Consider the following 16,877-nt stretch of genomic DNA (forward strand, 5'->3'; position numbering starts at 1 on the left):
GGTGTCTCTCCTGTGCCGGCTGGTCTGTTAGGGGCTGAGGCCGCAGGGGTGAGTAAACGCCCCGCCCTCACGGAGTTGACCCCGCAGCTGGGGGAGCCCATGGGGAACTGAGCGGCCACATGTGCCGACGCGAAGTCCCAGCAACGACGGGCATCGTAAGGAGAGCTTCACGGCGCAAGCCGCAGCTGTGGGTACACCGGCCTTGGTCAGAGAGCTCAGAGAAGGCGTGAGGCCTCCGCGGCGTTCAAGGTGAGATCCAAAACGCAGGTCGACCTGGCGGGAGGAGGGCGAGGAGTGCGAGGCCGAGGGAACACAGGTGCACAGGCCCTTTGGCAGCAGGGGGCAGGCCGGGGAGGCTGGAATAACGGCCGGTGGGGATGAGCGCGGGGTTTGGAGGGGGGTGAGGTGCGCAGGCGAGTCTGGGAATGTGGGGGCCGCAGCAGGAAGGGCCTGCAGGACGCGTCCGAGGTGAGTCTTCGAAGGCGCGTGGTTAGGGTAACAACGTGGGCGTTTGGTTCATCCCCCGCGTGGGCTGGACTGTACCGGCGAGTAACCGGCCCAGAGCTAACAGAGAGCCAAGTGCAAGGTTTTCTCAGAAACTGGGGGTGGCCGGTTCCGGCCGGCGGCCGCTGACCCGGCTCGCGCATCCTCGCCTTCAGGAGGTGGAGACCGCAGATGCCCAGCCGCCCCCCCCCCCCGCTCCCCTCCCGCTGCTCGCGGCTGCGCCTCCCGGGGGAGGCAGAGCGGTGCCGCCGGGACGCGGAGCCCCTGGGGGCGGGGCAGGGCGCCCTGTCCGCGTCCTCCGTGAAGGCCCCCTGTGACCTGGGATCTGCTCACCACGTGGACAGCTGAGTGAAGGGGAAGTGTGCACGGAGGGTCTGAACTATCTCCGGGTCCATGTTCTGTCCGGGTCAAAACATTAGTTGTGGCTGTTGTTGTCGTCTCGGTCACTATTGTTTTCACCGCGAATTTGAAGTCACCAGGACCCAACCCCGACCTCCGGCCTGCTCCCCTCCCGGGCTCCGACCATGCGCAGACTCACTGCGGCTTTCCGGGGGCTGGAGCTCGGGATCCAACGTGAGACCCGCTGCCTCAGGCCGCGGGGGTCCCAGCGTGAAGCCGCTCCGGGATCAGCCTCGGATTTCATATTCGCTGTCCGCGAGGAGAGCGGCCACGCGGTGGTGGAGGGCAAAGGAGACAGCACGGCGGGGCCCTCGGCAACGACCAGAGGCCTGGAGGGGCCCGAGCTCCTGGGGTGGGGGCCTTGAAGGCCTGTCCGCCCCCGGCTGCCGGTGGGCCGGGCGGCCGGGCCGCGTTCAGAAGCTGTAGCTGGTGCCTCTGCTGTGGTTTCTTCCTTCACGGGCGGTCTGCGGTGATGGGGTTTTGCGGGGGCCGCGCCCTCTGTTCACCCCTGACGGCCGGGAGGCGGGAGACGCCAACAGGAGCTCGTACCGGCCTCGTTTACGGAGCGGCTGAGCCAAGTGGGAATCCCTGGAGGATTCCTCATGGTTTTCCAAAGACACGGACCCCCAGCGTGGCCCGCCGCACCCCGTTCCCGTTTCAGCCCGCATGCTGCTGGAAGCGGGTTCTCATCCACAGCAGAGAGCTGAGAAGGAGCAGCATGTCCCATTCCAAAATGCTGTCAAATACACTTAAGATGTTCTGCCTAAAGAGGAGTAAAAAATGGAACGAAGTGCCCCTCAAAACAAAAAACAAAAAACCAAAAAAACCAAACCCAGTAGGATTCTTGATTACTAGCCACACAAACCAACTTTTATTGAAGAATAACATACATACAGAAAAGTACACAATCCAAAGTGTACAGCTCAGAGAACTTTCACAAACTGGACACACTCAGGTAACTAGCAACCAGATCGGCACTCAGAACATTCTAGAAGCTCCCCTTGCGCCCCTTCTGGTTCCCATCCTCCAGAGAGTCACTAATATTCCCCACTTGCAACAGCTGGGGTTAGCTTTGCTGAGTTTTGCACTTGACATAAATGGAATCACGTAGTATGAATGTGCCCTATGTCGTGAGCCTCACACCATGCTGTGGGGTCGAGCTATGGGATCGTTATTCCCACTGCCACCCAGGATTTCACTGTGGGAATATACCAGAATTCGTTTATCCATTCAATGTGGGCATTGGAGCGCTTTCTGGCTCTGGGCTATCCTGAATAGCGCTTCTAGGAACATTCTAGTACTTTTGGTGAGCACATATACACATTTCTGTAAAGTACTAACCCAGGAATGGGGTTTTTAGATCATATGATATGTACATCCAACCCAGGCTATCTTACGGAATAAGAAATTTACTGGATGGAGCTTGGAGGCTCAGAGAATTGACAGAAAGCTAGAAGGAAAGAGACGTAGGAGGATGTGGGGGGGGGGTGAGACAGCTAGCGGGGCCGAGGAATGGGGCAGGAATGGTCTACTCAGGGCTCTGCCGGCCCTGGTCCTTGTTGGCTCTGGGCACAGAATCCCTGCAACCTGCCAGGCCTAGCTGCCACCCTGCTGGGCCACTGCTGCCCCTGGGCCACCGCGTCTCCCAGGAAACACATCTCAGCGTCTTCTCATTTCTGTGCCACTTGCTCCGAGCTCATAGGTCCAGACAAAGGGGTCCAAGCAGGGGTCCACCCGAGACAAGGAAGACCTCTCTGCCTCAGCACCCACAGTGAAAGGGAGTCCTAGTGCATCTAGTGAGGGTGATCTCCCCCTGTAGGAAGGGGGGGTCAGACGCTGGACAGCCAGCTCGTGAACACAAAGTGACGACTGTCCACAGCAGGCGCAGCCCCTCTGGTTCGCCTCCCAGCGAGCGGCTAGTGGGGCGAGGGGCTCATCCACCTGTTTGTGTGCCTTGGAGCCCAAGCGCACGGCCTTGCCTTTAGGAAGGGGGCGTCGAGTTCAGGGACACTTTAGAAGGGGCCAACCACAAAGGTAAGAAAGCATCTCCTGGAGGAAGGAAACGGAGAGAAGAGGAAGAGGAAAAAGCGAGTGACAGAGGGGAGGGACGGAAACAGTGAAAACAGCGGAGGGGAGTCTGGAGGAAGGCGAGAAGCAGTTTCTTCCTGACCTGATTTCGCCGGCTTCTGTGCTGTCCCACTTTCTCCGCTTCTCTGATGTGCTTTTATGAATTGTGCTTTGCTTTGTCAGGTTAATGATGTTGACATGGACCACAGAAGAAAGAGCTCCTGGTCATCGACCGAGACAGGGAAGGGTTTGAAGTCTCATTACCACACGCCGCATACGATTCTGCTCTCGGTAGAGCATACGGCTTCCTAACCTCGCTGGTGACATCAGTGAGCTTTAATGAAATGAAGAATCACTTCCAACAAAAGAGACAAAGCATAAAAATGTACTAAAGCCGTTTGTAAGGTGGCAAGTTATTAATTGATCTGGAATTATATTTGGCTCTCCAACAGAACCACGGTGTCTTTGAAGTCATGCATTCCCGCCAATGTTATGTTGGAGCCTTTAGTAATTTGTTTTAAATGATAATCAGAGCTTTCATCTATGTAGCACCTCTCTGTGGCCTCCCAAAGAGAAAGGCGGGAGGAGTCATTACCATTATCCCCAATTAGCAGGTTAGAACATTCCAGGCACACAATAGCTTGCCCCACATCACACAGCCAGCTGCTGTGAGAGCCAGCGAGTACAGCGGTTTCTACAACAGAAGAGCATGAACTTGGACAAGGAGCTCTCTGCCCCCATGGTTTATTCTCTTTCAACTTTGTTTTAGGCGGGGTCAGAAAAACCAGGACCTGTTCAGTCTCCCACTGGGGCACCCACATATCTATCATTTTCCATGAGCTACTTGGGCCCAATGTGCCTCCTTCTGGCAAAGATGGGGAGAGACGTGCGCTGCACTTATTTATATTAGAGAGAGAGACAGAACAAGCAGGGGGTGTGAGAGGCAGAGGAAGAGAGAGAGAATCTCAAGCAGACCCCCCCGCCGAGCGCGGAGTCCAACACGGGGCTCGATCCCAGGACCCTGAGATCATGACCTGAGCCGAAATCAAGAGTCGGTGCTTAACCCGCTGAGCCATCCAGGCGCCCCCGTTTGCGTCTCTTTAAAACAGACTACTCTTGTGGCATTTGTGGGTTGCGAGAGGATTAAATAAGTGAATACAGTCAATGCTCGGATGGCGGGATGGTGCAGAGGGAGCCGCTGCCCTGTGGCTCGCTCTGGGGCAGGGACCGCTCTGGTGACAGCCCACGGGCCCTGGGCTGTGCCCAGAGCAAGTCCCTATGAATGGAGCCATGTGAGAACTACGAGAAGTCAGAGTAAGAGGGGCAGGAAGACAGGGCCCGTGGAGGGGAAGACGCCCCCAGCGGGCGCAGCTCGAGCACACGGACGGACGGCTGTCGTGGTGCGCGCGGACACTGAGGCTTGCTACTACAGTCCCCCAACATCGACATTTGTAGAAGGACCCCCTCCAAAGTGGTCGGTGGTAATCAGTGAGAAGCAGGGACTTGTCCTTGGCGGGGTCTGGGCCCCCCACACATCAGGAACACCATCTGATGCTGTGGGTTATTTTCTTTCTCATAGGATAATGGAAAAGCAGGAGATAGAGAACTTCCAGATGAAAACTTTATCCACATAGCTCAGTGGGTCCAAATGCTCTAATTTGCTACTGAATTTTTGGGAATGCAGCGGCGGGGGGTGGGGTGGGGGAGGGTTTGTACAGTTTTTCTTTTCCATAAATTAACCACAGGAATATATGAACTTGAAGTACTGAAAATGGGAATTGATGCTTTAAAAAGTTAAACCCTTAACCTCATACTTATTTTCACTTGGCACATGTGTTATTGGGCTATGAAAAGATCTATTTGCTTTGCCAGTGATGGAAATACCACGAGAATGAAAAGAAGGCATGAAATGGAACGCAACTAAGAAAACCAGTGGAGAGAGGCAGGTCCCAGCCGTCCTGGTTGGGGAGGGCAGGGGTGGGCTGGGACTCCCTACAGCTAAGAGCATGCGGTCTCTACCAGGGAATTTAAGGACAGAAAAGGAGCCACGTCATAACCCATGGAGTCAGAGGATGGTACAAAAGAACTTCTTCTCTCGGAAGGGGTTTTCCGACGCAGGCACTGGTATGATGAGAGGGTCCTCACGCACGTGGGCTTCACAGTAGGCCAGGAGGTCCGCGGCTGCCTGGGAGACCTGTGGGGGGACACAGCACAGGGGTTAAAAGCCAGTTCATGGTGGGTCTGACGCAGAGGCGTCCGTGTGGATATGTCCAAGGACAGGCGGGCGCCTGTGCACCTCCAAGGACAAGGCCAGCCTGGAGAGAGGGTCTGTGCAAATCCAAGGAGACAGGGTTGGAAACATGCCTGGGTGGGAGGAGGTGTGGCCCGGGGGTGCAGGACCAACCTCCGGAGAGGAATGGGAAGGTCCAGACATCCTTGTTCTACTGTCAGTTGAGTGATGAGTGGAGGCCCCAGGCCATTAGCTTCACGACGACTCTGCTAAACCATGTACAGATGAATAAAGTGGAGCGCGGGGCCTGGCCGAGCCTGTGTGGTTGTGTTTGTTATTGTTATTAGTTGTTTGACTGCAGTCCACTCGCATGACCCGCACAGAGAGACACTTCATGTTCCCCAAGAGAACACATATTATTAGTGTATTGTATATATCACATACAACAGCTACGTACCCTAAGCACACACCTTAACTCACAACGGCCACCCCCTCCCTCACCGCCCCATGTGCAGGGAATTGCTCGGGACCAGAAATCTCCTTCCCCTCCACTTTCCTTCCAGTCTCGCCTGAAGCCTGCGGACACATGGTAGGGGTGCACTGAGCTATCCCCCTCGTTCAAGCCTAGGGCTCTAGAGGAGGAGCTGGGTGGGAGCCGGCAAAGGGCCCAACCCTGCTCCCTAATAGGAAGATGAAGCTACCAGCTCCTTTCACCCGGTGTCTGGGTCACGTGCTTGGCAAATGAATGGCCTGTGCATTGATGCATCCAGCCAATTAGGTCGTCCTGCCTGCAAGGGCTTATTAGAGGTTACATGTGGGGCTAAGTATCCAGCAGTCAAATGAGATCCTTTCGGGGCACTCAATGTCTAAATCCTTCCTAGAATGTTAAAAGAAATTCCACAAATGAATGAAAAAATGTCTTAGAGTCCCCAGTGTATACAAACCACACACATTCCCTCCAGGTTTTAAAGACTGACGTACCTTCCAAAATTTCCCAGAAATTTTTCTTCTGATTTCCAGCCCAGACCTGATTTAGCAGTGGCTGGACTCCTACAAACAATTCTGGTAGAGATGTATAAGGAATTGACCCCCCAAATAAAGGAATTTACCCCCGCCCAGGGCAAGATCTCAGGGTCCTGGGATCAAGCCCTGTGTGGGGCTTTCTGCTCAATGGGGAGCCTGCCTCTCCTTCTCCCTCTGCCCCCCCACCCCCGCTCATGTTTCCTCTCTTTAAATAAAGAAATCTTAAGGAAAGCTTTAATGTACCTCTGTTTACCTTTTAGCACGATCCAGCTAGCCCGAAGTTAGGTCGCTAAACTGTAATCACAGCTTCCTTCCCCTGGATCATCACCCTGTTCGCAGGCTTAACAACCCTTCACGGGGGGGATTGGAACAGTTCCGTTTCCTGAGACTGACCGCAAGGGGGCGCCCTGCTGGGGGGCGGTGGAGGCTGCACCGTGGACCAGCATGTTAGACGGAGGCGTTGGAGGAAAGAGCCCCAAAAATGTAGCTCTGGAGGTTGCCAACCTCCAGTTATAAAATAGTCACGGGGATGAAAAGTATTGTGGAGGAAATACAGTCAAATAATATTTTAATAACACCCTATGGTGACAGACAGTAACTACAGGTATTGGGGTATTTTGTAATGTACAGAATTGTGCAATCACTCTTTCACACTTGAAACGAATAGAACACTGTATGTCAGCTATAGTTCAATTTTAAAAAATGAGGCTTTGTAGGACGGCTGGGTGAGGGAGAGATGGGGCTGGGCTCTTCCCACCCCCCATCGGTGTCTCTGCTGCCCACACAGCTAAGCTGTTCATGTCTGGCCCTGCTGGTTTCAGCAGATCAGTCTAGGGAATTTTCTGTCACCTCTAAAGGTGATATTGCACTTGGTTCCACAATTTTTCTTTCAGGGAAACAGGCTGTTCTTCGATTGCCTCCTTTTCCTGCCGGTTTTAGGACCACCGATGTGCTTGCCGAGTGATAACTACAGTCCCCTGGATGGCGGAGTCCTGTCCGGGCACCTGCGCAACAGGAATGAGTACCTAATGGGGACTGTATTGGTGCCAAGTGATAAGCGCCCAATGTGAGACCAAATGGGCAGATCTGGTGTGGTTCCATGCAATAAATTACATCCTGGATGCCCTCGTTTTGTTGAAACAACATTCTTAAGAGCGCACAAGTCATCCTACAATCAAAGAATCAAGGGAGGTTTCCAGCTCAGTTATCAACCCTCTTGTTTCACAGAGTGTACGATGTTCCTTTATTCCTGCATAAGCGGAGTATTTGGATAACCCCTGCAGTTGGTTGTTATGGGATCTGTAAGGATAAATATAAGTAATGAACATCTTAATGAGTCTTACACATGAAAGGTGACATCTTGACGCACAGCTTAAGATCCAGGCATTAATTAACCCAAACCTGCTTGTTAGGTTGCGTGGAAGGGTTTTCTTAATCTGTCCTAGATTGATTTTTATAGTTGAAAGTTTCCTTCCATGCATAGAAAACATGGGCTGCGGGCATTGCCAAACTGCAGAAAACATCTGCCGTCTTTGAAATAAAAAACATGTGATTTGTTTTCAAAGAGAAAATTTTATTTGGGCTGGAAATTCAAAACTCCCTTACTGTTTACACTTTCTCCTCAAGCCTGAAGTCAGCTTTACCTAAAGACCTCTGCTGTAAAATGCCCAGAGCGTCTCTGCCTCTTCTCCTTAGTATTGAACTATTACAAGACAACAGATGTTGAAAAGAATCGGCAGCCTGGGAACAACTGTGGAATTTTACCATTGCGTTTCAGAGTAAAAGAGGTGATTAAAACAGCCCAAGTTAGCACATAATCCTGTTAGTTGCGCTATAATTACAAGCTTCAATGATGGGAGAAAATGTTGCAATTACTATAGTCAAACTCCTCGACAAGACAGATCACATAATTACTATTCTGGCTGTGACTCGCACTGCATTTATCCTTTGCATCTCAAGTAGAGCAACTCACACCTATTCCCCAGCAAGCCCGGTCTATTTAACAATACTACTTGGAATCAATTTCAAGCATCTTTGATGGTTATGCCTGTTCCTCTCTCCACCCCAAGAAAACAGAGCAGGATTATTGTGGAGAGCCCAGCCGGGTTCAGCCCTCCTGCCTCCCTGCCCTCCCCACCACCCCTGCCCCATGGTGCAACAACAGCCTCTTTTACAAGGTCAAACGTGGTGCACACTTCCAAGAGAAGAAGTCATCTGCTGGTTTTCCCCGGTAGAACCATCAGGACATCACAGGAATTATCCCTCACCTCTAAAGTCCGAGCAGGTGCCCCCGAGTGAATCCTTGTGATTTTTTTCTTTCTTCGAATGTTGGGAAGTATTTGAGATTAACGCACCAGTTCCTAAGCACATGCTCAAGATACTTGCATATTATGATGCTGTGAACTGAATGTTTGTGTCCTCCCAACCCCAATCCAAACGAGGAGGCCTTAATCTCGACATATTTGGAGGTGGGACCTTTGGGAGGTGATCAGGTCCTGAGGGTTGAACCTTGGTGAGTAGGACTAGTGCCTCTGTAAGAAGAGACACGAGAGAGACGCCTCTCCGCCCGCCGTGTCAGGTCACAGCAAGGAGGGGGCCGTCTGTAAACCCGGAAGAAAGCTCCCACCAGAGCCTGACCACACTGGCCCTGTGACCTTGAACTTCCCAGCTTGCAGAGCTGTGAGAAATGAATTTCTGTTATTTAAGCCACCAGGTCTACCGGACTCTCTTACAGCATTATGAGCTGGCTGAGACACTTGGCTTCTAGTGGATCCCAGCAATGACTTTGCATTGATCCGGATAAATATAGGCAATTTTCAATCATTGGGTCCTAGGACACAGATTGAGTTACCAGTTGGGAGGGTGTAAGGTTATCCCTGGAGGATATGGAGTGGGAGGGGCCTGGAAGATACACGTGAATACACGAAAAACATAATGGAGAGTCTGTCTCTGAATTCTAAAGGCAAATGTTCATAATGGCGGATGAGCTATCATCACATACGTTTTCCGCCCCCCACATGAGAAGATGACCGCACATTGAGAGGTAAATCCAAGATGCTTGGAGGAGAGTTAAATATCTCCAAGTTAACCTTAGAGTTGATACACATGTTCTTCACGGCCAGAAGAGCGAAGCCCTCACTGATTAAATGACCAGATCCACCATGGATCTCAACTTAACCAAACCCTTTCAACAGGTTGGCGCACGTCCTATATGACTCTGACCACCTCTTAGTTTTGATATAGCCCAATCTTCCACAAAGTAATTCCTAATTCAACCATTTTGCAAGTTTACCGAAAAGGTAATTTATTTGGTGACAGGAAGCAGTGAGTCACTCAAGAGGTTTCTGGGACTTAAAGGTGGAAGATGGACATAACAGGGAGGTTCTGGGCTCCAGGGTTTCTAGAAAGCCACAGCATCTCTTAGAGAGGAAGCAATGGCTTGTGAGTCAGGAAACACTGTCTCTGACCGAGCCGCGCTCAGCACTAATGAGCTGTGTCCTTCTGGGCAAGACAAACACTCAGGCGCTCGGTTTCAGTCCTGTGAAGGAGAGCAGCAGTAGCTGCCGGGTTGTGACGAAGCAACATAACGGGCGCGATCACACATACAGCATGTTCGTATTTCATCATTCCTTTGGCTGCTTTCTGGGAGGGCGCTGAGAAACAGACACGAGGAAGTTTCTCGGAAATGATCAGGGCAACCGGATGCCCACAGTGCCCCCCACCCAAATCCTCACGAGTTAGAAGTGTCCCTCGCCTTTCTCAAACGCACATTTTGTCTTCTTGTTCTCCTGCTTCTGTTCTCCTCTTTGATTGAATTCAAAGATTTTTCTCCTTTGATCTGACAGCTATTCTAGAATTGCTCATTCCTAGCCCCTTGTCTTTGAATTTATTTCTAAATCTGGCCGTGGACAGTTACCATCTGAACGGGTTTCTGGGAGAGGACGAGAAACCCAAGAGAAGGTTTAGAACTAACTGCTAAACTAGCAGAAGGTGAAACAATGAAGGGGCGGGACCCACGTTCAGAGTGGACATGCCCGAAAGGCAAGAACTGTTGGCACCGCCATGACTTTGGGCTGGGTCACAGGACGTGATTTATATTTATTTTCTTTTAGAGATGTCATTCTTTCAACCTTCACGTCATTTATCATCTCGATTCTATCCCTTCCTTGGACCGCTCCAGACGCTTTTAATTGGCTGTCAGTGACCTAGCAGAACACGACAGGCTCCCTGATTTTGTTCTTCTTCAATTTTCCACAGAAAACACCGTGATATTTGAGCCTCACTCGTCTTCTGTTTTAGCAAAAACTGCCTTTCGCTTTAGAATTTTCTCGTTTGGCTTCGGAAAACTCGACACAGCATGTTTTATCTTGTGGAGAAATGAAACCATAAAGAACACATGTCATTCTCTTAAAAGAATCTATACTTTCAATGCCATCCCAATCAAAAGCGAAAATGAAATTTGGGGACTTCTTCAAGAACAAAAGCTTCTGCACAGCAAAGGAAACAGTCAACAAACCAAAGAGGCAACCCACGGAATGGGAGAAGATATTCGCAAATGACACTACAGACAAAGGGCTGATATCCAGGATCTATAAAGAACTCCTCAAACTCAACACCCAAAAAACAGATAATCATGTCAAAAAATGGGCAGCAGACATGAACAGACACTTCTCCAGAGAAGACATGCAAATGGCTACCAGACACATGAAAAAATGTTCAACATCACTAGCCATCAGGGAGATTCAAATCAAAACCACATTGAGATACCACCTTACACCAGTTAGAATGGCCAAAATTAGCAAGACAGGAAACAACGTGTGTTGGAGAGGATGTGGAGAAAGGGGAACCCTCTTACACTGCTGGTAGGAATGCAAGTTGGTGCAGCTACTTTGGAAAACAGTGTGGAGATTTCTCAGAAAATTAAAAATAGAGCTTCCCTATGACCCCACAATTGCACTACTGGGTATTTACCCCAAAGATACAGATGTAGTGAAAAGAAGGGTCATCTGTACCCCAATGTTCATAGCAGCAATGGCCACAATCGCCAAACTGTGGAAATATCTGAGATACCCTTCAACAGATGAATGGACAAAGAAGATGTGGTCCATATACACTATGGAGTATTATGTCTCCATCAGAAAGGATGAATACCTAACTTTTGCATCAACATGGACGGGACTGGAAGAGATTATGATAAGTGATATAAGTCAAGCAGAGAGAGTCAATTATCATATGGTTTCGCTCACTTGTGGAGCATAACAAATAACATGGAGGACACTGGGTGAAGGAGAGGAGAAGTGAGTTGGGGCAAATTGGAGGGGGAGACGAACCATGAGACTGTGGACTCTGAGAAACAATCCGAGGGTTTTAGAGGGGAAGGGGATGGGGGGTTGGGTGAGCCTGGTGGTGGGCATTATGGAGGACACAGATTGCATGGAGCACTGGGTGTGGTGCATAAACAATGACTCTTGGAACATTGCAAAAAAAAAAATCTAAGGACTCACAAACCAGTAGGGTTGTCATGACTCTTAGAAGGGCTAGAAACAAACAAACAAAGAGGGGAAGACACGTGAAAGACTTATCTGTGAGAAGAATTATGAGGGGAAAAAAATCTCTGGTTCAAATATAAATGTGAAGCAAGAGCCATAATTGTCCCAGCAAACTTCTGCACGCTTACTGTTCAGTTCCGCTCAGCATCTCTGCGTTGTCTAAGCTGATGGGCAGGAGAAGCAGAAAAGATAATCCTGATCTCATTTACACTTACATCTGAGATGTAATTTATGCTTTTTATGCAGTGTGTTTCCATGAAAATATAGTCATATTTTGCATCTGGCTACTAGTCCCTAAGGGAATGAGGAGGAATATACAGATTGTATACAAAATGAAAAAAAAACCCAAAACCAAAATGGACAGTGTACTTGCAGATAATGTGCTAGAGAGAAACTTTGTGGGAAGGACAGAAAGGGTCTCTTTCTGTTTACTGTACTGTGCGGCCACCTCGCATAGCACCCTCTTTCCTCTTCACGGATCATCACACTATATAAATGACAATAAATTCAGAGGAGGGAATGCTAACTGGGTCCTCAGGGGTTGGTGGCATCTCTGGGCAAGAGGTGATTCCCATGCAGAATTTTAATTTTGAAACAGCTTTCTTGTCTTTACAATAATAATCCTTATTTGTTCATAAAATTGCCCCCAAAGTTCAAAGCTAGAAGCAAAAATCAATTGCCACTTGGAGACTGTGCTTTGGTGAACACCTTTTCAGATATCTTACTGTTCCTCTCTCTACATACAATTTCATACGCTGTTCTGTAACATGCTTTTTTGTCCACTCAGTACACACAGATGCACGTCATTGTTTAGGATGATAATGTAGTGTAACACGGTTTCTACCTGACTTACTTCACCAAGCCCTGTTGATGGACAGTCAAAAATTACAATTTGTCGACATTATACGAGCACGCTGATGAAATTCGTACTTCCCTTCATTATTTGTGAGAGAGTCTCTGGGTAAACTTCTACATGTGAGAACACTGGGATCAAGAGTATGCACAATAAACATTTTGATACACGTTCCGAACTATCCTTCTAGAAGACTGTATCAGGGTCCACTCCAACCATCAAGAACCTCTCACTTCACTTCACAGCCGATGGATGACAGTGGATTTCACTGAAGATTAAAAACATCAACAGTCTTACAGTAGCCAAGATACAGAAGCACCCTGAGTGTCCACTGATAGACGAAGGGATAAGGAAGATGTGGTGTGTACACACACACGATGGCGTATTACCCAGCCAGATAAAAGGATCATGCCATTTGCGACAACGTGGATGGACCTAGAAGCTATTATGGTAAATGAAATAAGTCAGACTGGAAAAGACAAATGCCACATGATTTCACTGATATGCGGCACCTAAATAAACAAAGGAATAAACAAGAAGCAGCAGAATCAAAGGCTGATGGTTACCAGAGGGGGTGGGGCCAAATGGTGAAGGGGAGCGGGAGACATGGGCTTCCGGTTATGGAACGAGTAAGTCAAGGAAATAAAGGCCCAGCAGACAAGGTCATGTTTTGCATTTGGCTCCTGGCCCAGGGCACACAGTCAGTGGTACTGTAATCGTGCTGTCTGGTCACAGATGGTAGCTACACTCGTGGGGAGCACAACATCACACACAGAGAAGTTGAACCACTATATTGTACAGCTGAAACTAATGTCACATTTGTGTGTCAACAATACTAAAACAAAACCAGAAATGGTATGGGTCTCAGTATTTTTTTTTTTAAGCAGATCTCAGTGTTGTTTTGTGCCTAATTCTTATTTATGGAGATAAATGTCTCTTCATATCTTTGACCATTTATAGGTCTCCATTTTAAGCTGCCTATTTGTTTGTACAGTTAAAAAAAAAAAGAGGATCTTTTCTTATTGACTTGTCAGAGAAATTTCAGAGAGGTTTAGGGAAACCAACCCTTTGTTACACAAATGCAAATGTGTTTGTTTTGTTGACTGGAAATTTTTACCATATCGAGTTTTTAAAAATGCCGTCAAAACTTTTATGTTACAAACTGTGGATTTTGTGGTATGTTTGGCCCTCCGAAATATTTATAAAAACACTTGCTTCTGAAAAAAAAAAAAAACCCAGAAACATTTTCTTCTATTTCCCCACCACTTTTATGGTCTTATTTGTTATATTTAAATCTTTGATCGGGGTGTCTGGGTGGCTCAGTCGGTTAAACGTCTGCCTTTAGCTCAGGTCATGATCTCAGGGTCCTTGGATCGAGCCCCGCATTGGACTCTCTGCTCAGCGGGGAGTCTGCTTCTCCCTCTGCCTCTGTCCCTCCCGCCCCCAAATAAATAAATAAATTCTTAAAAAAATAAATCTTGGGGCACCTGGGTGGCTCAGTGGGTTAAAGCCTCTGCCTTCGGCTCAGGTCATGATCTCAGGGTCCTGGGACCGAGCCCCGCATCAGGGTCTCTGCTCAGCAGGGAGCCTGCTTCCCTTCCTCTCTCTCTCTGCCTGCCTCTCTGCCACTTGCCTATCAAATAAATAAATAAAATCTTTTAAAAAATAAATCTTTGATCAAACTTAGGGACTGAACTGTGTCCCCCAAACTCCTATGTTGAAGCCATAAACCCTAATGTGACTATTTGGAGATACGGCCTTCAGGGAGGTAATTCAGGTTAAATGAGGGGATAAAGGGGACGGGGTTCCCTAATCTGATAGAACTGGGTGTGTTTAAAAGAAGAACAGACACAAGCTCTCTCTTCCCCGAGCACAGAGGGACGGCCACGTGAAGACACAGTGAGCACGGAGGCCTCACCAGACGCCAACGTGCTGGCTCCTTGACCTTGGACTTCCAGGCTCTGGACTGTGAGAAATTAAATTTCTGTTAAAGCCACAGCGTTTGTGGTATGTTGTTCTGGAAGCCCACGCAGACACATACCATCCATCTGAAGTTCATCTGTATAAAATTAGTGATGTACGCAGCTTTGTTTGTTTTCCTAAGGGCTAGCAATTTCCCGCAGCATTTATAAATAATGTGTTCTCCACTGATTTGAGATACCATCTGCATCATATTCCAAATTCCTAGCACATTTAGGTGTATTTAGGACTTCCTATTCTGTTCTGTTGATCTGCCTACTTAAAAAGCTTTAAATACTCTGATTTTATGATAAACTTTAATACCTCACAGGAAAATCCTATGTATCTTCTTCCTTGAACACAGATTACTTAAAAAAAATTCTTGGATACTTTCACGCATTTATTCATCTAATTGAACTTTAGAATAGTTTGACGTTTGCTTTGGCCAAAAACAGAAATAGAATTCTGATTAGATCTGTATTGAATTTATATATTAATTTACAGAGAATAGACATTTTTACAATATTGACTCTACCTATTCAAGAAGAGGGTGTCCACTTTCCTTTATCCAAACTGTCTCCACCTTCCCTCTTTCAAGTCTTTTACATCTTTTTATGTTTGAGTGTGAAAAAGTATACATCTTACACCTTTACATATGGTGTTCTCAAAGTCAATTTCATTGTTTAAGAGATGGTTTAAAAAGGATACTGAGGCTGACATTTATTCACACGATTGCTACTATTTTACTGCACTATGGTCAAAGAATGTGGTATGAACTATTTCTACTTTTTAAAATATATTAAAGTATTCCATGATTGGTACTTATAGAAAGGTGGTAACATTTTTTGGAAAAAGATATATGTCCCATTATCTATCTACCTATCAATCAACCATCAATCAATCAGATCAACCTAATTAATTTTATTATTAATATATGCTTACATCTCTTTTGTCTACTTGATCCACCAAAGACTAGGAAAGACATGCTATACTCTTACACAATTTGTCCATCTTGATATTTTGACAAATTTTTCTTTGTATATTTTTGATATAATTGGATCATATGGTAAGACTATGTTTAGCTTTGTAAGAATCTGCCTTCCAAAGTGGCTGTACTATTTTGCATTCCCCAGCAATAAATGAGAGCTCCTATCCTTCCACATCTTCGTCAGCATGTACTATTGTCAGTTTTTTGGATTTTAGTCATTCTAATTATTGTGTAGTGGTATCTCATTGTTCCTTTCATTTGTAATGCTCTAGTGGAGCGTTCTATATGTTGTGGAGCATCTTTTCATTTGCTGCTTTGCCATCTGTATATCTTCTTTGGTGAGGGGTCTGTTCAGGTCTTTAGTCTATTTTTTTTAGGATTTTATTTATTTATTTGTCAGAGAGAGAGAGCGAGAGAGAACGGGCACACAAGCAGGGAGAGTGGCCGGCAGAGAGAGAAGCAGGCTCCCCGCTGAGCAAGGAGCCCGACGTCGGACACAATCTCAGGACCCCGAGATCATGACCTGAGCCTAAGGCAGATGCTTAACCACCTGAGCCACCCAGGCATCCCTTTTGTCTATTTTTTAATGGGGTGGTTTCTTTTCTCATTTTTGAGTTTTAAGAGCTCTTTTTATATTTTGGATACCAGTCCTTTATCAGGTACGTGCTTTGCAAAGGTTTGCCCCAGACTGTGGCTTGTCTTCGCATCCTCCTAACAGTGTCTTTTCACAGAGAAGTACTTAATTTGAATGAAGTCCAGCTCATCAATTTTTCTTCTGTGGCTTGTGCTTTTGGTGTCATAGCTACAAAGGAACTGCCAAACCCAAGACCACCTAGACTTTCTCCTGTGCTTTCCTCTAGAAGTTTTTTAGTTCTGCCTTTTATATGACTCATTTTGGGCTCGTTTTTGTGAAAGGTATAAGGTCTGTGTCTGGATTTATTGTTTTGCATGTGGCTGTCTAGTTGTTCCCACAGCATTTGTTGCAGAGACTATCTTTCCTCCATTGTATTGTTTTGTTTTTTTGTCAAAGGTCAGTTGACTGTATGTATGTGGGTCTATTTCTGAGCTCTCTACTCCGCTTCATTGATCAATTTTCTATTCTTTTGTCAATACCACATTGTCTTGATCACTGCAGCTTTATAGTAAGTTTTGCAGTTGGGTAGTGTCAGTCTCCCTCCTCTCCCTCAATACTGTGTTGGCTATTCCATATTTTTCTTATTTTCCCTTCTCCATATAAATTTCAGAATCAGTTTGTCAGTATCGACAAGCTAACTTGCTGGGGTTTTTTATTGGCATTGTCTTGAA

At 47.4% G+C, this 16,877-nt stretch overlaps 1 protein-coding gene across 1 annotated transcript in view; it reads right to left on the reverse strand.

The window, feature by feature from the left end:
* Positions 1 to 1,749: 1,749 nt before the first annotated feature.
* Positions 1,750 to 16,877, reverse strand: part of GNG4 (G protein subunit gamma 4) — a 62,668-nt gene continuing 47,540 nt past the window's right edge. The window contains exon 4 of the mRNA XM_080823665.1: positions 1,750 to 5,164. Coding sequence (XP_080679791.1) covers positions 5,036 to 5,164 — 129 coding nt within the window. The 3' untranslated portion in view covers positions 1,750 to 5,035. The remainder of the gene's footprint in view (positions 5,165 to 16,877) is intronic.

This window comes from Martes martes (genome assembly GCF_963455335.1).
Source record: "Martes martes genome assembly, chromosome: 14".
In the NCBI taxonomy this organism is placed as follows: domain Eukaryota; kingdom Metazoa; phylum Chordata; class Mammalia; order Carnivora; family Mustelidae; genus Martes; species Martes martes.